General features: G+C 37.6%; 1 protein-coding gene across 1 annotated transcript in view; it reads left to right on the plus strand.

Annotated features, from left to right (window-relative positions):
* The window catches only part of DCDC2 (doublecortin domain containing 2), a gene marked incomplete at both ends in the record, with an annotated part of 67,829 nt that overhangs the window by 23,255 nt on the left and 21,926 nt on the right, over positions 1–22,648 (plus strand). Inside the window, 3 exons of the mRNA XM_080339108.1 lie at positions 2,232–2,378; positions 3,491–3,545; positions 5,793–5,994. Of these exons, the coding sequence (XP_080195234.1) occupies positions 2,232–2,378; positions 3,491–3,545; positions 5,793–5,994 (404 nt within the window). The remainder of the gene's footprint in view (positions 1–2,231; positions 2,379–3,490; positions 3,546–5,792; positions 5,995–22,648) is intronic.

Consider the following 22,648-nt stretch of genomic DNA (forward strand, 5'->3'; position numbering starts at 1 on the left):
TAATCCATAACATTTTTGGGAGTTATATTAAGCAAACAACTTTTGTGCATCAAATATATCATTAAAATGCAAGTAAAGTGAAAGATCAGTTACAAAAATCCATAGTCGTGTGTAGTTACCCCTGTATGCCTGCAGCACCATACAAATACATAAAACAGTTCTTAAACTTATACTGGTTTGCCATTTTTTTGCGAGTTCCCCAAAGCAAAATGTAATCCAGTAAAACATAGTGAGATTAATTTGGAAATAGGCTTCTTGCTGAGTTTTAGATTGCTTGCTTTATTTTCATTGTTTGTGTGTAACTGACATTGTCTGTGGTAGTGAAACATAAATTGCTCTTTGAATTGCTGGCATGCCTGTAAAAGGTTTGAACAAAGAAGTAAATATGAGTAATACCAAGGGGGTGCTTCAGAGTTAGCATACCTCTTCACAAGGAAGCAACAACATGATAAAGGTTTTTAAAAGCTGCAATGTCACCTTTGAGAACTCTGGTCTTTGCACTTAGAAAACCAAAGTACTGCTTTATAGCAGAAGGCACCTAGAAAATCAAGGTTCTTTCATGGGTGGAGTATAAGAAAGACATGCACAGACTGGAGCATGCACAGCAAAGGGCCATGAAGATGAAGTTCTTGAAGTCATGTGGGGAGGGCTGGGAGAGCTGGAACTCTGTAGCCTGGGGAAGAGAAGCATCAGGGGGATCTTGTTAATGTGTATAAATACCTGGTGGGAAGGTGTGAAGAAACTGCAGCCAGGCTCTTCTCAGTGGTGCCCAGTGACAGGACAAGAGGCAATTAGCATAAACTGAAATACAGGAAATTCTGCTTGAACAGAAGAAAAAAACTTAAAATTTTTACTGTAAGGGTCATTAAACACAAACAGGTTGCACTGAGAGGTTGTGGATTCTCCATCCTTGCAGTTGTTCAAAACACACCTGGACACTGCCCTGAGCAACTTACTCTAGTTGCTCATGCTCTGCAGAGGGTGCTTGAACTAGACTGTCTCCAGAGATCATGCCCAACCACAGTTATTCTGTGATTCCTGGTTCTATAAGCTGCATCCTTTTTTTTTTTTTTTCCTTTGTTTATTTAAGGTTGTGCCATTGTGTGTATGAACTTAAGAAGCAGCTTTTCCTCTATTAAAATATTGAAAATTTTTGCACTTTGTAAGTCAGGGTTGTTCCCAAGGCAGGCTGTTGATATTCTTCCTAAAAGTTTAATTCATAGGTGTATATATAATTTGATATCTCCTTGCATTGTGTTGAAATTTATGAATAACACTTATACTAGCTGTTGTAGATGACTTCTAAAAAGGCAGATAAGATGGACATTCGACATTCCTGCATTTAAGACCTAAATACAAAACCGTTAATTTTGACTTTTTAATTAAATATAAATATTGTTGAGTTTTGGAATATGCTTCATAAGAAAGAGTTTATTTATTATGAAATGTTATCTCCTTCCTCATTGTTTGGACCATCCTTAAATAAAATCACAAACGCGACAGTAAAGTGATTGGAATAGCATAGAAATAATATAATCACCTCCTCTGCCCAAGTCCCTGATTAATTTCTTTCTTCTTGGTAAGGAGTACTAACAAATTATTGTGGTAAAAGTCTACCTGCTGTTATAGACATATTAATCACTGGTATTGTAGATGCCTGAGAAACACAATGTCTTTTTATAATGTATTATTGTATTTCCTGCTACTTCCAGCCTTCTGATCTATGCAATATAAGTGCAAAATTATCAGCTTGGTCTGGATTAAGCGGACAAGTTCTGGGTTTCCAGTCATGGGGCTGTGAATGCCCTGTTCTTCCCAAATTACTGCGTAGTGCCCAAAGCACAGATGGGAAGTGGAACTTGGTATGAGAAGGGTCAGGAACTCATGGAATAGATGCCTTCCAACATGTCAGGGGAAAGGCACTGAAGACCTTCTAAGTACAAATAAATTTATTTCATTTTAGAAATTATAAGAGTATTTCATTTGTCATGGTGCTTCATACTTCATTAGTTTTATATAACATGTGATTTATGTCATTATTTTGTTCTGTCTTGTCCTTTGTTTTTTATGTAGCGACCGATTGTTGTATGACTTTCACTGTACTTTATTTGGTTTCAAATCTGGAAATTCAACATGATTTAGTGAGTTTAGGTTTATGTAGCTTTCAGCGCTCTTAATAGACCTAACTGAATGTTAAGGCTTATTATATTAAGCATTTTCATATTTTTCAGACTTTACACTTTAGATGGAAAACTCATTCAGAATGGATCAGACTTGGAGAATGGACAAATATATGTTGCAGTGGGTAGAGAAAAATTTAAGAAGCTGCCGTATGGTGATCTGCTGTTTAGCAAATCTACAATAAGAAGGCCACAGGGGTAAGTTCTATAAGTGTGTGATATAATTCTCACAGGCTTGTGTGTGTCAGTTTGTTTACTAAGTACCACAAGTACAGTACAAAATAATCATTTGAAGAATGAGGGATGGGTGGATGAATTAGCATGGATGCAAAGCTTCATAGACAACTTCGGAGGAAGTTGAGATAACAAAAAACAAAACAGAAAATGAAAATTCAGAAGACTATTTCACCTCATAAACATATCATTGATCATGCATCACAAAATTAATGTCAGAGAAAAGAAGAAAGGATTACTTTGACTTGGCTTCCCCTTCTTCCTCTCCACCGCATATAAACATGTGCAGCTGAATGAGATTAGGTGCAGCTAACCCAGTCTAAATCTATACTTGCTTGGTAATGTTTTGTGGAATATGTACTCTTTTAAGAAAGCTTTGTGTTTGGGTCTATTTTTTGTAGGCCAGAATTATCACATTAAATAGAGTCCTGAACCGGGTGTCTGTAAGGAGAAACTTGAGCTTTTGATATCTACAGAAAACATGAAAATTGGGAGCCATTTCATTGAAATAAATGGACAGAAATGGAAATTTGTTGCTCAAATTGGTGTATTTTAGATAATTTGTCCCATATTCTGCATATAAACTGGAGGGGTTTGTTTGTTTGTTTGTTTGTTTGTGTTTGTTTTTGTTTTTTTTAAAGTGAGCAACTGTAGACTGTAAATAACTTGAAGATATTTTGGGAAACAACATTTGCAAAAAATGAATGTAAGGACAATGAGAAGCTATGTTGATCAATTGATATAAACAGAGTTGTTGAAATTGCTGGAACTTTTCATTATAATAGTTGTAAGGATCTTTCACACAGTAATTCATTGAATACTGCTCTGAATATTTTTGGTATATCAAGTATGCATTGTGGGGAAATGTAGTGCATTTGTTTCAATAAGTGAATGATTATGCATTTAGATGTAGTCTAGTAAACAAAAACTAGTGATTCTTAGTAAAAACATGCAATGCAGAAACCCATTAACTCTGTTGCCATAGCTGACTTGGTGTTATCCAACTTGTTTATAGATACATAGTATCTATGATAGTGACAGTGTACACAGTTCTAAGATGTGGCTTATTCCTACAGGTCCAAAGGCTCTGTACTCCCTCCGATTGTGGGATCTCGAAAGTCTAAAGGCAGTGTAAGTACCAAGTGCCATAATAAAGTTTGTTTCTAGTCTTGCTTGATTCTGGCAGATGGAAAGTCCTTTGGGCTTTAATTAAATCAGAAGAGAAAAAATCTACAGCTACCTGGTGGTATGCTTATTAAAGCTTGATGAATCTGTAGCTATTTGAAGTGTCAATTAGACAAAAGAAATGTGAGAAAATATTATTGGGGTAATGGCTGCTTTATTTTTTAGAAAATCTTCCACAGCAAAGATCAACTGTTACCTTGAGGTTTTTCACATAAACCTGGTCAGCTATCTTTGTGTATTTTTTAATTATTTATTCAAATTTTACACCTAAATGAAAAACACAGAGCCTTTTACAAAGCATCTTAAGAAAATCGTCTTTCTGTATGCTGGGTCTGAATAGGGCCCTGAAACCGTTTCCTATCTGATGTGTTTTGTCCTAGCTAAGCACTAAATACAGAGCTTGAGCCTCTGCTGCTTTATATAGTGTTCAGTTATTTGTATGTGTACAAAATAAGTCCACTGTTGATTTAAAACAGTGCCAAATCAGAATATAAGTATCTGTTTGCATTGATCCTGTACAAGTGCAGTTTACTGTAAAAGTACAAGGCAGCAGAGTCACAGAGTCAGGCTCACAGCCTGTCATTATAATTGTGGTAATTGATCATGTCCATACACTGTTTACGAAACAAAAAAATCTCTAAACATAATAAACAATACAAATACAAGTGTCTGTTCCACTCTGAAATTCAGTCGAAGATAAACCTCAGTAAGGAACATACATGCAGTTGTTTACTTCAATTCGATATCTACACTTTTTTACTATTATTTTTTGGGAGTAACAGTCTCCAGTTTGAATTTGAAGAGACTGAAATATTGCTGTGCCCTCCTTTCTCTTTATAGAGAAAGGATAAGTGGTAGATTTGATGGTATTCATAGATAAATGGTAGATTAGATGGTAAAAGCTAGGTACTATTTAAATAAGATATTTTAAATAGAACTAATTTCTACTGATTATGTGAAAACTAGAAGAAACACATAAAAATGTAGTCATGTATGCAGGACTTTTTAAAGAGATGTGGGAATTTATTCAGGACTTTTTTTTTTTTTAAGATTTTAATTTTGTATAGTATTACCTTTAGCAGTGAGGTGAAAAGTATTGTCCATGATCATGACAGAATTAAAGGCCTTTCTGGTGGGCAAGTTCTAAAATGGCATGAATTGTTAATGCAGCCACACTAAGCAAAACAACAAAGTAGAATATGTCCATCTTCTGTGATTCGATTAAGTCTGTGTCTGTGATAAGGTGAATAGTTCCAGGTACTGGTCAGGTTTTCTGCCCTGTCTGCTCGAGTATTTCATTGTTACATGGAGTGCTTTACTAGATCTGGATTAGGAAGATACTATACCTGGTATTAACTGGCAAAAGTAGGAGGCTGACAGCCTCTAATGAGAGGCAACAATGAGGGTGCTCAATTGGTTAAGTCTTTACGCAGCCTAGAACGATATAAACAGCACCCTAAAGGGCTGCTGTATACTGTTCAGGTTTTTATGCTGTTGTTTGTGAACAGATTTAGACTGAAAAAAAGGTGTATAAATAGTAAAATCTCTGGCTAGTACACCCAGGATCGTACATACATCAAAGATGTAAAAATAAGGAACAGGTTTCTGGTTGTTTCTAGATGCATCACATTGCAAGCAGCGGAAGTGGTTAATGTTCTTGGTGGTGATTCAGAGGTGATGTGTTGGCAGACTCCTTTCTTCCTGTCCGCTTGGCAGTCAGTTTTACTGCCACATGAAAACTGTCATATTCTTCCAACTGCTTTGGACGCTAAGATTAATGCCCGTGTCTCATTTACGTAGGCAATGAATTATTCACAAGTTATATATGTTACATTTTGTGACTTTCCACACATGTATATTTGAGATATAACTGTATGTCATACGCATGCATATGTAGATTCACCTAGCCATTCTTTTCATCAAATGAAACATGATTTCCTTAAAGTAAATGTGTTATTTTTTTCTGAGAGTTGTTGAGGAGCATTTAATCAGTTGGATCATATAGTAAGCTGATGAGATAGTTACAGTTTTCTGGATAGTTAAAGACATCACTTAACTGTACTGATTGAAAATTAATATGCTTCTCTAACACCTGATGCCAATCCTCAGTATGAAAAGGTTGAAAAAATATTGAGATTTAAAAAACAAACTCTGTAATTTTCATCAGTGGACATTATGTACACTTCTTTTCAGGGAAGTGATTGGCAGTCTAAATCTACCGTTGGATCCAGTGACCCCAGAGAAAACAGTTCTTCACCTCAGCTTCTCAAAGGAAAAGACAAAAAAATCCAGAACCCAGAGGGTTCTATGTCCAGACGACACTTTTCTAACAACTCTGTGAAAGTGAGACAGACAGTGAGAGTAACAGCTTCCACAGGAGTCCTTCTAGATAATGGTCAGTATTGAAATAAACACTATTGTGGCATAGTGGCTTTTGATCTTCAGTTAAAAAAGTGAAATCATATGCTTGTATAGTTCTTGAATTGTCCATTTACTCTGGCTAACTGAATTTACAGAAGTTCTTTCTGCTTAAGAAATGTACCTGTGCATAGCCATTACATTCCTGACTTAATTTGCATGCCATGGAAGGCTGTATATGATTTTTAGTATACCTTGGAAGTTAAACTAATACGGTCCTATCTTTATGCTTTTGACAAAAGCAGAAAACATATTTTGACCATTTTCCCACTGTTCTGCCCTGCAAAAAAGTGAAGAAAAGGAGGTGGTCTGCTCAGAGGACACCATGCTGTCCCTGAGGATCACTGGTTAGCACCTGGTTCTGTATAACAAAATGAATAGACTCTGGGTGAATAACACAGGCATGAACTCCAGTTAGCTGATACCTGCTGAGTCTAATCATACAGCAGAGCTGCTGGAGGCACTTCTAGAATTTCTCCCCCACTGTGCTGTGGCAGCAATTTAGAAATGTAGTGATAAACATTCTCCTTGAAAAAATGCTTTTCTTCTCTTATGGGGTGGTATTGCCCCTCCTCCCACTTTTTGAATGGCTAGAAGACTGTCCCCTCACAGATATTGCTGCCGTGCAGGGATGGCTAATTTTCCTCATTAGTAATAGTTCCAAAAGTCATTAATACAGACCAATTAATGTCTGCCAGGAGAAATAAATTATACATTTCATAGCATCTGATGCATCTTCTCACTGCTGTTTAAATGTTTATAATTTTGCAATAACAAATCACAGTCTAAAACTTTAGTATATGTCATCCAACAGCACAGTTTTGTACCTCTGTTTGTCTAGAATCGTGAGCTGTAAATTTACTTTGAGTCAGGAGCAGTTTTATAAATTTGAGTTTTAAAAGATCAATGAAATATATGCTTCTGTAATCTAATTGTATTTTCAAGAGTTAGCTTGTTGAATTTCAGGTTTATTTTAGTCTTGATTCAAATACCATTCTGTCCTTTTGCTGATAAATGGACGTAATTTTAGACAACTCTCTTTTGGTCAAGGTTTTTTTTTTCTTATTGAAGAAACATGATTATATTATAATGAAAGTGACTGGAAACATTTACCCTTTATAACTTGTGAAATGACTGAATATATTATTCTTGAAGTCATCATGGCATATCACTACTTTTTACAGATTGAGTGATGCATGCTAAGAGTGAGAGAGAGAGAAATGAGAGAGAGACTACCAGACCTGACCTCTCAGAGGGGGCTTCACTTAACATTTTTGAAGGCTCAGACTCATTATGTAAGACATAAAGAATGCAAGGAAAGGCTTTTACATTTAGGCAGTTGTCCACTCTGGATACCTTCAATCTTTGATATGTTTTCTTTATTTTGAAACAGATGTGTTGACTTCTGTTGGGAAATGCCAGTAGAGAATTCTTTATATAGAGCTCAAAATCTACATGTTCTGATCTAGTCTCCTGTTCAGGGTACTGAACTGCTCTGGACCTCTACTGATGATGAGATAGATCTTAGTCAGACCTCTTACATTAAGAAAAGCCAAGCCACATAACTTTTTCTGATAGGTATAGTACCATTATGGTGATTTTTCTATATGATGTCTTTTCTGGCCTGAGGATTTTTGTGAGTAAAAGTTCTACAGATGTTTCCTGGAAGGAAAGGGATACCTCTTGCTTAAGAGAAATTTCCCCTGTGTCAGCCTTGACTTACACTTTCAGAGGTTTCCAATTGCTTTCTTTGATTTCTCAGTGGAGGGAAGAGTGCTAAAAGCAGCAACAGTTTCTCTGTCCTTTCGGCAGGCAGTGACTCTTACTTTGCTAGACAGCAAAGTATGGGGAGGTATTCACCTCTCCATATTTAGTGCTATTGGTGCTCCACCTACTGACAGAAATGGTTGGAAATCCACTAAGCAGCAATGACTTAGATTCTCACTTCAGCTTTTCCATGTTTGGTGAGTCTTGCCCAACTAGGAGAAGCTGCTCAAGGCAGCCAGTTCTCTGATTTGACCTAAAGTGTATGTCGGGAGAAGCTCCCAGTTCTTTCTGTGCACCTCTATTTGTCCTCCATGTATGAAGATCTGCTAGCAGAAGTGGAAATAGGTGGTTTGATGTGTATACTCTTTGTTCTGCAAGTCTAGGTAGACCTAGCTGGTCGTACAGGCAGTTGCTGAGGGAGATGAAATCTCTAAGCTGAATTCAGACAACAGTATGGGATGAGAAATCCAGAGCCCTGTAATGGATTTCTGCTGGGGTGCAATCCCTGCTCTCAAGTGTATCTGTGTTGAGGAGGAGATAAGCCAGTGATAATTGTTTTCTTTTGCCAAGCATGAAAAACAAACCATCGCATGATCTTGAAAGTCTTTATGACAACCACAGTGACAATTACAGACTTGTGAACATCTGCAGACATATCTTTCCCCAGTGAAATTCCCCAATATTTGTTCATCCAGATCAATCCACAGAGTTTTGTTTTAGATTTTTTCCTCTCTCTGAAAGAGGTACAGCTGTGCTTGCTGCAATAGGTTTAGTTATATCAGCCAAGCAATATATCTGAACCATATTCTGAAATAGGTGTATCTCATTGTAAGTGAGGGTAATTCAGCCTCTGTATGTGGTTTATTTTCTGAACAGGCTGAGTTCTAACAGACTGGTAGAGATGCTCAACATTTTTACAAGAGCTGATGCTGTTGGCAAAACATGAGGTTTCTTTTGACCTGCAGTGGCAAGAGGTGTGTGCCACCATTTAAACAGAAGCAGAAATGTCCTTCTGTAAATGAATGGCATTTGAGGTCTAGTGTTCAAGAAACAAGAAGCATGTATTTCATCATTAACATTAAACATTAAAATGCACCTATAAGACCATTAGTAGTACCTAACACTACTCAATTACTTTGAAATTGAGTGCTTCAATGCACTTCGTATATACATTTCCCTAGGATGCAACAATGCCTTTCAGGGATATAGGAAATGTCTAGCCTTATAGTTACAGTTGTCTAAATGTACCCTTTTAGAATCTCTGGAGAAAGCAGCATTTTCTTTTTTTTTTTTTAAATTATTAGTGTGATGGTAGTTGTATGGCTGGAACTATTCTCGAGTAATATACTAACAGTATATTGTAGGTTACTCAGAAAACTTTTCCAGGTTTTATGTGTGTAGACTTTATTTTTTTAATTGAATCCTAGGTATGTAAAAAAGGAGTTAACACACCGTCCTATGTTTGGTAACCAAAATCTGTCACTGTATATTCCTTTTTATTGTTCATTCCCATGTAAATGAACAGCAGGCTTCCCTCTGGAGAGTTGAAAGCACTAGGAAATAACCATCTCCATGTTGGATATGAAGGATTCTTAAATTGCTTTTGCACTTTTTTGCCAATATTTGTCTGCCTGTGAGAGACTGTGGCACTTGCAGGCAAAATTTGGAGAAGGAGGACAACTCCTGAAAAATCAGACTAAAGGTCTTTTCACTCATGTCTGACCCTGTGTGGGAGCTCCACTGTAGTCAGAACATACGTAGCTTGTAGTGAAGTAGTTCAAAGAAAATGTGCTATACTGACCCCAAAGGGACATCTTCTATGCAGTTGTCTCCCAGGTGTTTTTTCTGGTCACACCTGAAGATGGAGTGACCTGAAGCATAGGCCAGGCAGGCTGTAGGAGCTGTGAGCTGTCAGTGTGGAGTGCTGCAGCTTCAGTGTCCTCTTGCCCTGCCAGCCCTCTGTGACAAAGGCTGTCCTTGACAGAAAGCCAGTGGACCATACAAATGTAGGGTTGCAGAGGTCAGCATTACACTGTATTTCTGTCTTATATTATTTGAAGAGACTGAACTGCTGTGTGATTTGAGATGATGTTCAGCTTACTGCCAAAGGCTTATTATTCTGTGACTTGATAGATTGTTTTCCCATCAAGTTTGTTTCTTTATTTCTCATTAACTGAGTATTTGTCACCTGTGGGACTATCAATTGAGTTAAATATAGCACAGGAGCCTGATTAAGTATTTCCAACAAATTATCTATCTGCAGATGGGAAGTGGAAATTCTTAGCTGATTGATGTACATTTTAGGACAGAGGTAAGTAGCAGAGCAGTCCCCTCGGAAAACTTTCCCTAGAGAGCCTCAGCAGTCAAATCAGCTTTACAGTCCCACTGACTACAACTCTGTCAGGGGGGATCTGAGAAAGAAGTAGATGAGTTGAAATAAGTGAAGCCTGAAACATTCTGCCCTCATTAGCATTGGCATTGTTTTTATGGTACATCAGAGGAGAGTCACCTGGCTCAGTTTTGACCTTTCTCTAACAGAAAAAAAAATTCACAGTGGCATAGTCTCACTACTGTGTTTCCTTGCTGACCAAACAAACAAACCAGTTTGCCCTTTCAAGCAGATCAGGTTGTGACTAGCTTCTCTGCCTGCTTCTTTTAACATGCTAAGGTGACCTCTAGCATTCCAAAGAAGCAAGAAAGATATAAATGTTAGAAATATGCAAAGACTGAAAATATTGTAATACCCAAATGACCTAACATGTCCCTATCCTACAGCCTGTTTGTGGCTCAGTAGGCTGCTTGGGTTTAACTTGTCTGCTCATCTCGTTTCCATGGACTACATCTTGAAATAAGAACAGGAAGTGCGAGGATCATAATTTGCAGTGTTCTTTGGAAAATACGTGTTCAGGTATGTCATCTGAGGCACCAGATTCATCAGGTGGCCTGTCTGGTGCTATTTCCAACTTCCTGTACGTCAAGCAACAATCTCATTGTTGTGGTCTAAGTGTTCCCAAACACAGCTGCTACTGAAGTTGGATTTCAGCCTGCCATTATAAACTTCATTTCTGCACTTTGCAGAAATCAGTATCCTGACTGGGCAGGTCTTCAAGCAAATCTCTAAGCTAAGCCCACGTCTTGTACCTGTGTCCTGCAGTGGTCATGGTCCTGTTGCAGGGAAGGCTTCGTCGCCCAAGCCAGACTGTATTTGACAACCTTTGCTCTGATTAACCCCATGGAGAGCTGTACTAAAGAAGATGATCTGCAGAAGAAATTCCCAACTCCATTTCTACTTGTCTTTTTTAATCCTTGGGGGACACCCCGTAGGACAGGAGTGTCAAACTCATTTTCACCAGGGTCACATCAGTCTCATGGTTGCCTTCAAAGGGCTGAATGTAACTTTAGAACTGTATAAATGTAACTACCCCTACCTTCATACAGTCCTAAAATTACATTTGGTGCTTTGAAGGCAACCACGAGGCTGCTGTGGCTCCCTGTGAAAATGAGTTGGATACCACTGCTGTAGGGAGTCACTGCTGTCTGCTGTGCTTTCCATACTGTTGAGGTGGTGCATCAGGGAGAGTTTTACTGTTTGCTAATGACTGAACCAGTTACCCTTCAGCAACTTTCTAGTTTATACTGTAGGGTGCTGTGATACTTTCATACCTGTGTCATTGCTGATTGTCCATCTGTGAAGCTGAAGCTGTTAATAGTGTATGTACACATTTTTTATCTTTCTTTTTGTAGTGAAAATTCATAGTGAATAATATTTTGGAACTTTTCTTGTTATTAAGTTTTGTTATTTAGATTCTCTTGTAACTTTCATGAAGCATGAGGGGTATAATAGATAGAGAGCATCTAACTTCTTTCTAAGGAAATAAACCTGTTTCTGAGGAAATAATTTTTTTCCTCATTGCTAGAATTGTTTCAATGTATCAATATGGCAAAGATAAATAATAATAATAAAAGGGTGGTTTGGTGGGGTTGCAAGATTTACTGATGAAGAATTCATTGTATATTCATAGTTTCTAAAAATGTCAGTTTCTAGGCAGAAAGCTAAACGACTATCAAGATGATGCGATATCCAGTTAATGTTGGTAAAGTGAAAACAATGCAGAAGGGTAGGTAAATGGAAAACTGAAATACTTTATAGGGTGCTACTTCAGTGATAAAGGTTTGGAAAAACATTGATGAAGCCAGTTTTCTGAAAATCTCATCTGATCATACAGCAGAGGTCATTAAAACATTGGTAAGATGTTGTGTTATGTACACATAAAGAATACCGAATATCACTATATATGTGTGTGTGTGTGTGTATATATACACATATATATCTTCATAGCTTGAAGAGTTTTCTTTAAACTTTATTCAAATCATAATTCATAGCTTTGTGGTTTTTACCCCCAAGTCATTATGTGAGTGTGAAATATAGCTTTTTTTCTGACTAATATGAAGTTATTCTTTTGAACATATCAATTAAATGTATGTCCCAATGCTCTTTAAAAAGTTCTTGTGTGTACTTCCAATGGACTGTGACTTCTGAACAAAAGTAGCAACTCCAGTGTCTTTTGTATTAATACAATAGAAGTGTGACAAGAACTCAACAGAGCAAAGAATATTGTGATTTTTTTTTTTCATTCTAAGTATTCATTACAAGTTAATGTGAATACTGTGCTACAACTGTGGAACAAAATTTGTTTAATAACTAATGAACAGTTATTTAATTTTAACAAAAAACTTAATTGAAATTAATGTTAAAGGTACTGAGCCTCTGGGTTTCAGAATACAAATAAGTGACTATGGCTTACACTGGCACTCAGACATTCTGTGTGCATGTTTGTACTTCTCCTGTGCTTACATGCTTTGTGTACATGCCTGCTGAGGACCCATCATGTTCCTCTTTGAGTGCAAAACGAGCCTGTACTATTGGGACAGCATGTTAGGATCCAGAGGGCAGGTGAGGGTACATGTCTTTTTCTAACAGTACTGTTTTTCTTCACCTGTTATTTTCAGTACCTCTTCGTATACTGAAGACCTGCGTTAACATCCAGTCCAACTTGAAAGGGCGGAATATAAGCTCTTGCTCTGTGTATTATTCCAAACTCTTCCCCTTCTCCTAATATATACGGTCTCAGTGCTGTGAAATGTCTCCCTGTCAATAGGATCTTTCCTTAACTCAGTCCTGGTTTGTCAGCTGGTCTCTGGGTGAGATGGATTCCTGCAGCTGCTGGGTGACTAGTGGGACTGAAGTGGATGATAACAGGGCTTTAAAAGCTGGTCATGGGGGTAGTTTATTCTATGTTAAGGCCCTTCTGCTTCACCTGAAGATGACTGTATGAGATGAAGCATCCCTCTGAGGCAGGACAACCTGCCTCAGTACCATACAGTTGATTAGCTGGGGTATTTCAGGTAGATTCAGTTAGCGGAAAGGAGCATTGCTGCTTTCTTCCCAGTTTACTTCTGTGTTTTGAAGACTGCTTCAAACATATGTTTGAGGAACAAAAACTGAGAGGGAAGTGTGCAAGTGGCCCTTTTGTTCTCTTCCTACCTTTGCCCACAAATGCCAAGCTATAAGCTCTGCCCTTGTGGGGTGAAAAGAAAAGAGCAGGCACAAGCACACCAGACTTCTTGGCATGTCTGTTGTCTGTCTGCATTACTGACTGTTAGCCAAAGTGCTGCTCAGGCTAATAGTGTTCAAACTCTGCACAGCAGGATTATTTGCAAAGACTCCAGCTGTAATGTACTTGGCCTCACCTTTGCCTTGTCCATTCAGAAGACATGAACAGAACTTCAGAAAAGGCTGTTTGGAGAGGCTGTTTCAGTCCCTTTCCCAATGGCAAGAAGAAAGATGCAGTAAATCCTGTTTCTTGACCGTGATAGCGTTCCAGATCTGGTTAGAGGATTAATTCAAACTGGGCTGCTTGGCTTCAGCTGTAAAAGACAGACAAGTGTGTCTGGAGATGCCCATTCTCTCAGTTGACAGTGAAATTAGAAATCTAGCATAGACCAGATGCTGAAGTATCGGATGTACTGTGTATATAATTACTGCTTGAATTATGACATTTTCAGTTTCATTTTGGAGTGAGAAGTCTTATTTTGAAATGGAGATGGATTTTTGATGGAGAGCTAGAAGCCAGCTCCACAAACATAGTGGTAATGATTGCTCCCAAGTACTGTTTTGATCAGCATAGTTCCACTGTCTACTCTGAAGGCTTATTACAGTTCCTCAGTTGGCTTTGCAGATCTATTCAAAAAAATTCCTTCAAATTCAAAGGCTTTGGATTGGGCAAAGGAAGCACTTATCACCATCTTATGATTTTTATTTTATTTTATTTTCCTGATGGACAACAAAAAACACTCTTGGCATTCTAGTTGGCTGCATTTATCTGTCACTGATGTGGGCTAATTCATTTTAATCTGAAACCAATAAACTCTATGGTGAGTTTACACATGCACGTTTTTGAGACTATTGAAACAGATAAAGGGAAAATATTCATAGTTGAAAATATATCCCATATTCTTTGCTGTCCTTGTCCCTGCCAATTTAGCAGTTATGTGGAATCTTCTCTCCTTTGAGTCTCAGACTGTTTGAAAGAGATTGTTTCCTGGGACTTAACATCTGAAGAATTATACTCATAGCCTGTTTAAAGCTTAACTTAATCTTTCAACAGAGTTTAGTTGGGCTAGCCATGTATTTACTTTGGATGTTTTGTTTTAATACACTGAGAATTTCACCAGCATGCCATTCATATTATAACTGATCCATGTCATAATCCTCTCAAATCGGGATGATTAAAGTATTTCTTAAAGTTGAAAGCTCTTTCTGTGAGATTTCAGTTCACCACTTAGAGCAAATCCAGTAGACTATGAGCTGGTGCTTTGGTTTTTGTAACCTATAAGACATGGTATTAATGTAATGGTTGGACTCCCATTGCACTGGTAGGAACCTAAATAATATTGAATATATTCTATGTAACAGTAATTGCAACTGGAAATGTGAGTATTAGAGCCTAGACTAGTACAACTGTTTCAGCAGAATTTGGACTTACGAAAGTGACAACAAAGGTACATTTAATTATAAGGATATTGGTTTAAGGTTTAAACAAACAAACCCAAACCCCAAACCTACGTATTTCTTGGTTGGCACCACATTCTGTGAACAGTATATTGTAAGAAGTTGAACAGGAAGGTAGCAAATCCAGAAGCATAGTAGAAAATTCTTGTAAGGGAACAGCCTCACTTTAAAACATATTCCATTCAAATATAGTAGTTTAATTGTCGTTGCACAGCTTGCAGTGTAACCTCCCCACCCAAACTATAAAATGAGTTCTAGAGATAATAGAATGTGAATTTTGAGATCTTGCTATGATTTGGAAAAGTATGATACTGGAGATGGGATGAGGCACTCCATAGTTTTTCAGATCTAGATTTGAGTAATCTGAGGTCTTAGAAGTTAGTGATAAATTCAATGTCTTGGTTTTGCTATTGGCTAAAAAAGGAAGAAAAAGGCCAGCCCTTAATTAAAGAGAAAGCTGCACGGAATATTAGGTATGGCAGCGCTCCTGCTATTATGCTCTGAATCGCTTTCAAGAAAATTATGAACTTGCCAAAGAGTATAAACGTGAAATGCTGAATATCAGCTGTGCATTGTGAGCTAAAACTGTTGTCCATTTTTTTTGCTGACAACTTTTAGGATTAAAAAGCTCTCTGTATTTAAAACATAGACATATAGATCGTATCACTGTGTGTTGTCAAAGCAGACAAGGAGTGTGCTGAAGAATGGAAGATCATCTTGTTTCTTGTATGTAGAGATTTTACAGAACATAAGTTTATTCCCCACATAATAGGAGATAAAATCGCACTTTATAGTAAGAAATGAGAACCCTTGTTGCTGTTAGTGTGTATTGTTAGAGTGCTGAATCACGTTAGCCAGGATACACTAATGGCAGTGGGGAACTAGGATGATGATAGACCTTGCAGCCTCTTTCTTTGAGCACATGGTGAATTTCTTTCGGTTTGCTTTTAGTACAATGAATACATTGCAAAACATGAAATCGGCAAATGGTACTTGGCACCAGGAAAGCCGTTGCCTAACTCACTGCAGGATGAAGTGTAGGTGTACTGATGCTCAGATAGGAGTGACTGAACCAGGACAGATGTTTCAGGGCTTTTGCATTTACTTTGTCACGGTTTAGCCCTTAGGACCCAGCTGTACCCAAGAGAAGGCTTAGTTTTGGAACAGGCATGGAATTAAAAAAGATGTGGCTGAATGGGAGCTGATTGGTTAATTTCAGAATGCAAATGGTCTTAATAATCTGTCATTTAAATAAATGAATAAATTAGATGCTTAAAAACATGGGAAATAAATGAAGTGAATGACCAAAGTAGGGAGAAAGAAGAAGAAAAAACCTTGTATGATGACATGCTGTCCTTTATTTTTGTAGCTGTTTATGTATAAAGATAAATGAGCTGTTGCAGCTAAGGCAGCTTTGCCTTTGCACTAGCGTTAGTGCATTTCCTACCAGTAAAGCAGACTGCTGCATATAAGGTCAAAATCTAGAAGCACCTTTTGCAGTGCCTGTTGGGGCAGTTAGATGTCATCGATGTACAATGGCGTGAAATCTTATTAGAAATTCATCATTTTCTGAAGAGAGGAACTAATTGCTTAGAAGCTTGAGGCTACAATATTATCAGCTGAAGGAAAAAATACATATTTTTGTAATATTCCCAACCGTTTCATATGTATATTGCTACCAGTTTCTTTTTAATTCCATTACTTTTTTGATGACAGAAGTCACAGGCACACACACGCATGCAAACCTATCACCAGTGCAGTGGCTTTTTCTTGGAAATAGGCATTGTACAACAGTGATACTTTGAAATTACAAAAACCAAAAGCAAAAGCAAAACCAAAACAACAACCAGAAAAGAAAATTATGTTGTAGACAGGCATAAATGCACATGTCCTCCCTGTTCCTCATAGCAATCTATCCAATTTAATGAGCCACAGATTTTTTACATTTTGTTTTTAATTTGACTTAGCATTTTTATGAGGCAGCCTCCGTGGTAAGTCACATTAATGCTTTTTTTTATAGTCACATTAACTTTCTTGCTTGCATACAGAGCTTGCAGTTAGTAAATGCCTCTGATTTCCATAAAATATTCAGGGCAGACTATTATTACAATGATTTTTTTATCCCTACTGCTAAACTTCAATCAGTTTAAAATTTGAAATGCATTAATGACTGTACAATGCTGTAATTTGTGCTGCAGTAAATGTTTTACAGTTAATGCTGGTTAGGAAAGGAGCTTACACAAGAGCCATTAATTTCTATGCTTAATTATTTAAAATATGTAGATTTCTTGTGAGTTAGTTCAATGTATAACTCAATTACTATTTAATAAAGTCATATAATTTTCTTGTTTATCAAAGTGTACAAAAGGATTCCAGCTGAAATGCTGAAAGGCATCAGACAGAAAATTATCTTTGTACTTTAGACAAGGTCTGCTCAGTTATATATATGCACCGGTTCATTGCTTCATTCTGTACATATTGAATGAGTGCATGATACACTGAACATCTGCGTATTGAGACAACAGGCAACATTTATCAGTTGAAATGTTTTTAGTCAAAATGTATTGGGCATTTATAAATTTGCTGTTGCTGATAATTAATTTGTTCTGTACCTATCAGGAGATTAGCCAGAAGTATAAAATTTCTAGAAAATTCCCCTGGATGATCAGTGGACTCCTTTTCACAAAAAAGAATTCTCAGGGTCTTCAAAGCCAGCTTAGCTGGCACGGCTAAGGGGACAGGACAGAGCAGGTGACTCTGAAAATGAAGATCCTTGGCTGTTAAGAGCTGTTATGCAAGAAGCATAACTTAAGCAGTCTTAACCTGGTCTTAAATTTTATTGGTTTTATTTATCTTTTTACAACGAAGTCGCAGAGGTGAAAACGTACTGTAGGAATACAGTACCGCCTTTTCTTATCTTTGGTGGAACCACCTGAGGACTGAGCCACTTATCTTGGCCAAGTGCAAAATCACAAGTCCCACACCCTGTTTATCAGTCATCATCCTTTCTAAGGTTCTGATCCTAACCTGACCACTCTGGCTTTCTCCTACCCATAGCCTCTGGACATGATTTCCAAATTGTGAAGCCTTCTGAAAGCATCCTTCCTCATGTAATTAATTTCCTGACTATTTTTTTTTTCTCTGATGAAAATGTTCTCTTGTTCATATTGTTTGTGTGGCTCCATTGCTGCTAGCTGTAGAGGTCAGCATAAAGTAGGTGCTGGTGTTTTAACAGCTGTATCATTTGACTTTGCTTAGGGCAGGCTGAGTTGGTTCACTGTTTTTTGAGACACTACCTACCTCTCTTCAGTAAAGCTGTTATCAGGCTTCAGGTGTTCCCTTTCCTGAGAACCCCCACAAGTCTTTGAGCAGTCTGGATCCTCTTGAGAGTTCATCAGTCTTCCTTGATGTGGGATTATGGAGCTGGAGAAGAGGTGGGATAGATCATAACTGTTGAAGAAGCTCCATAAGGAAACACTTGTGGTTGCGGTTTTCATTCATTCCTTCACCCTGAAACCAAAAAACACTGTAAGAGTTCTTTCCCCAAAACGTAGAGCCACTGACCAGAGCTTTACTAAATATTGTTTGTTGTAGGAATAAATAAGAAAGCAAGAAAAATACTTGCCTGACAACAGTGAGCATTTTTTCATTGTTGCATTTTGCCACATCTCCGTCACAAATGAGTATGTGTGGGAGTATCTGAACATAGAAATTCAATTGCAGATAGGTACTAGTAAAAAGACATTCCTCTTCTCAGGCTTTTCTGAAAGAAGATTCCTTTAAGAAGCATAAATTGTCATGGGTAGCTGCTGGCTTGTTCTTTCCTCTCCTTTCATTCTTTCAGGCTTTTACTCTTCCACTGCATGTAACCCATTCTTTTGCCTTCCTGCCACTGTGCTGGACCCCATTTTTTCCATATTTTTCACCCGTTTCCTCATCTTTCTATTTGTGTCCATATCATTGAGCTTCTGCATATCCTCTCCAGTTGACTGCTCCTCTTGAATGCCTTTTCCCTCTTGTTTTGTGTTCTTGCCATTCTGCAGTTTCTTTCCCTTCTCTAAATTACTGAACTTCCCTGCTTTAAAATAATAAAAAATAATGAGGGATGTTTGTTTAGGTTACCTCACTTCTCTCTGTATAGGGTATAAAAATAGTGGTGATTTTTAGCTCAAGACTGTCTGTTTCACACAGTGACTGGCAAAACCTGAAAAATTCCAGTCTCTTATGGTTGTCTAGACACCATAGTAAAACATCCTCACAGAAGATCAAGAGACTCTCAATAATATTTTGCTTGGCCTGTTGACAGAAGCAGCACTTACTGTGGCATGGTGAACTGAGAACCTAACTGAAATAAATCCTCTGATTTATACTTGTCAGCAAAGCTGTAGGGAGGTATTTTGGAGCTCAAAGAGCCCTTGAATCCTTTGCTGCCATTATATTCTACTCAACTTGGAGCAAATGGGTAGAGTATGCCACATCTCAATGGTAAGGCTCAGACCTACCTTCCTTTCTTATCCCCTTTTAGAGCTCTTCTGCCCCAACATTACCACGACTCTTACTCTGGCCACTTCTCAGTTTGAGGCACAGAACTTCAGAAGTAGCTCTTTTCTGAGAAGCGTGTTTAATCTGCAGTATTTTATGAACCATTTGGGGTAGGCATAAATGTTCCATCTAATGGAAGCGGTGGGAATTCTTCTACAGTAAGATACACTACTTATTTCTAACTTTGGTAGAGATTCCAACAGAAGCCCATAACAATACAGAATGAAGGCTTGCAAAAGTGTTTTTTTGTGTAGTTTATAGCATTTTCTAAAATGCCTTCTTGTTTTTTTCCTCCATTAAGAGAAGTGTGTAGAAAATGACTAATGATTCAGAGACAGTGACATGAAATATTGCATCAATAAGATGGGTTTTGTGCCCTTTTTCTTTTTTTTTTTCCTATACCAAAAAGCGTTTCTGAAATATTACCTGTTAAATATGAGGCAAAATTACCCAACTTAACACATTTGTTTGGGCAGTGCTGAGTAACTCGCAACACTGATAATAGTTATTATTGTGGTCTGCAAACTCCTACCGACAAGATCTTGACACAGAATCACATAAGCAAGTAATATGTTGGCCTTTCACTAAGCGGCCCTCCTCCAGATATTTGTAAATTCACATGCAAAAAGTGTAGATATTTCTAGCTGGAGTAGCAACATTAGTAATTTTTAAATTTTAAACTATTTTCTTAATGTTCCATTTAATCAAGTTAATTTTTTGTGAAGTATTTTATATTTGTATTTATATTTGTATTTCTTTCACTTTTGCTACCAAAAGACAAGAGTATGTGTCCTAATGTAAGACTAATTTCATTCCTTGCCATTTTCTTTGGATTTTTTTTTTTTTCCTTCGAGTGTTACAACTTTCCCATTCTTCAGTTAGTGTCATTTTTTTCCTTGCCTGTTTTGGCATGTTTCAGACCTAAGTGTTTTTCTTCTTTCTGTAACTATTAATGGTATGTGTGTTTTGGACATTTGTCTTCCATACGCTGATGTTTGTGCAGAGGTAAATAATTCATTTCCCTTTTGTTGTCAATTTCCTTCTTTCCTTAAATAATTTTTTGTTTCCCTTTTCTGACAACAAATCTTTTCTGTCATGCTTTCAGAAACCAGCTAATGACCTTTTGTGTTGTATGCATTTGAAATAACGCTATTTTTTAACTACTTGTTTTCTTCAAAGAATATAGCTGTTCTAAAAATTAGATAATTTCCCATTTTGTCTGAATAACTGTCCTTGAAGTTTTTTGATGACTTCTGTGGTGGACATGCTTTCCCATTGCAGCCTGCCATCTAGTTTTGGGATCTTCCATTCTGTGGAAGAGCACAAATGCCATTTCACTTAGAGTGCTTTCTGTGCAAGACAATGGACAGTGGTATCCTTGAGAGATGCTGGAAGGTTCTGCAGAGCTCTTTTCAACTAATCTGTTTTCATTTATGACCAGCTTTCTGAGCAGTCACCTGTTAGAAAGTTCTTGGAGGATTGGACTAGATGATCTTTTGAGGTCCCTTCCAATCCCTAACATTCTGTGATTCTGTGGGGATTTCAGGTTTTGCTTATTGAAATGTCCTTGTTACCAGCCTTTTGGGTACACTCACTCTTTTGAATATGAAATTCCATTGCATGACCTGGATAGAAACTTATTGTCTTCTTCTGTGTCTCTCACTCTCTCTTGGTTTCATGATTAAAGGTTTTGAAAATAATTGCATGTCTGTCTCCCTCTGTGGAGCTTAGTTGCTGGGTTATTCAGCATAGCCCCGAGTGTCATCTGCTCATCTAGGGAGAAGTGCTTTAAAATTGAGAACCCTCAACTCTTAAGATTAATTTTGTGGATTTGACCTCCAGGGCGAACACACGTTCGTCTCTCTTGTACTTCTTTTGCCCCACCAGAGAAAACCTGATGAGAATTACCTCTGCATCAAAGTCCTTTTACCTCTAGAGGCCACACAATCCCCATTTTGGTTAAAAGACTTGAGGATCTTGAAGGCAAAGATGTTATTACAGAGTCTAAATGATAAGATGGTGATATTAAATGCAGTTGTCTCAGACATTGATTTGATTGTTTTTATAGTTCAGTGAACTGAGGAATCTAGGACAAGGTTATTTTCTTAGCGTACTTAAGGGAAGGCCTTCAGCTAAGAGAGTCTTCACAATGGCTTTCAAGGAATATAATACATTTTCCTCTCAGAATATGGCAGCGATCTAGATCTCAATCAAATGTCTATGATAAGAGGCAATGAAGATAATATCAGACAAGAGAAACAGAACCTTCTGTTCTTTAGAGAGCTCAGAAAAATGGGAAATATGAAGTGCATTGATTATTTGAAAAAGTACAAGTAGCACTCATGCAGATGCATTTTGTTACTATTCTCAACCACTCCATGTTTTTATTGCTGAACTTGTCAAAAAAACCCTGTCTTGGCAAAGAGGTCTGCTATAATGAGATATGTACACGTAGATTGTCCAAGATTCACCATGCTGCCAGCAAATATTGCATATACTTAGTTGATTTCAATGGAACAAACTACAACAGATGCATTATATTTAATAATCCACACAGAAAAAGGAAATTAAGAAAATAAAATTATTCTTTCCGTGCTAAGTATGAAGGTGGGACCTTATTCAAGATGAGTGAGCGGTTCAGGATAAGAATCCAACCAAAGATGCTAAGAACCCTGTGGTATTTCCAACACCATTACTTTCAGAGGACAAGTAATATGGATCTTTTGGGAAGGTGGGGAGGTTCCAGTGGAACTGATGCTCAGGTACTCAAGCTCAGAAAATCTCGCTCCTAAGATGCAGCCAGCAGTACCACCCTGGAATATCATTGTGATGTTCCATAGACTTCCTCATTTCTGCCTCTTCATTTCAAAATGTGAGAACAGCTTTCATTTCTGGTGTTCTGGTCAGTGACCTGTCAGTGGACATCTAAGATCATCTGGATGAGCTGGCGTCTTGCCTCAAGTCAGCTATTTGCAGTGGTATGGTAGATCTCAGAATTTTGTTCCCAGTGTAAACTCTTTCCTTGGCTCCCATAATTATGAGGAAGTAACTGGAAAACTAATATCCACAGCAGTCAATGCCAACTTTTTATGCAGGTAGACTTCAGATTTCTCTGAGTCTTGTTTTTTTACACATTCTTTTTCCTCACTAGGGCTGTTTATTTAACACTGTCCAGCAATGTAGATCAATTTGTATGGTCAGCTGATATTATCAAGTTCACATCCTTTTATGAAGAATTAAGAGGCAATCC

Source organism: Nesoenas mayeri (assembly GCF_963082525.1).
Source record: "Nesoenas mayeri genome assembly, chromosome: 2".
Classification (NCBI taxonomy): domain Eukaryota; kingdom Metazoa; phylum Chordata; class Aves; order Columbiformes; family Columbidae; genus Nesoenas; species Nesoenas mayeri.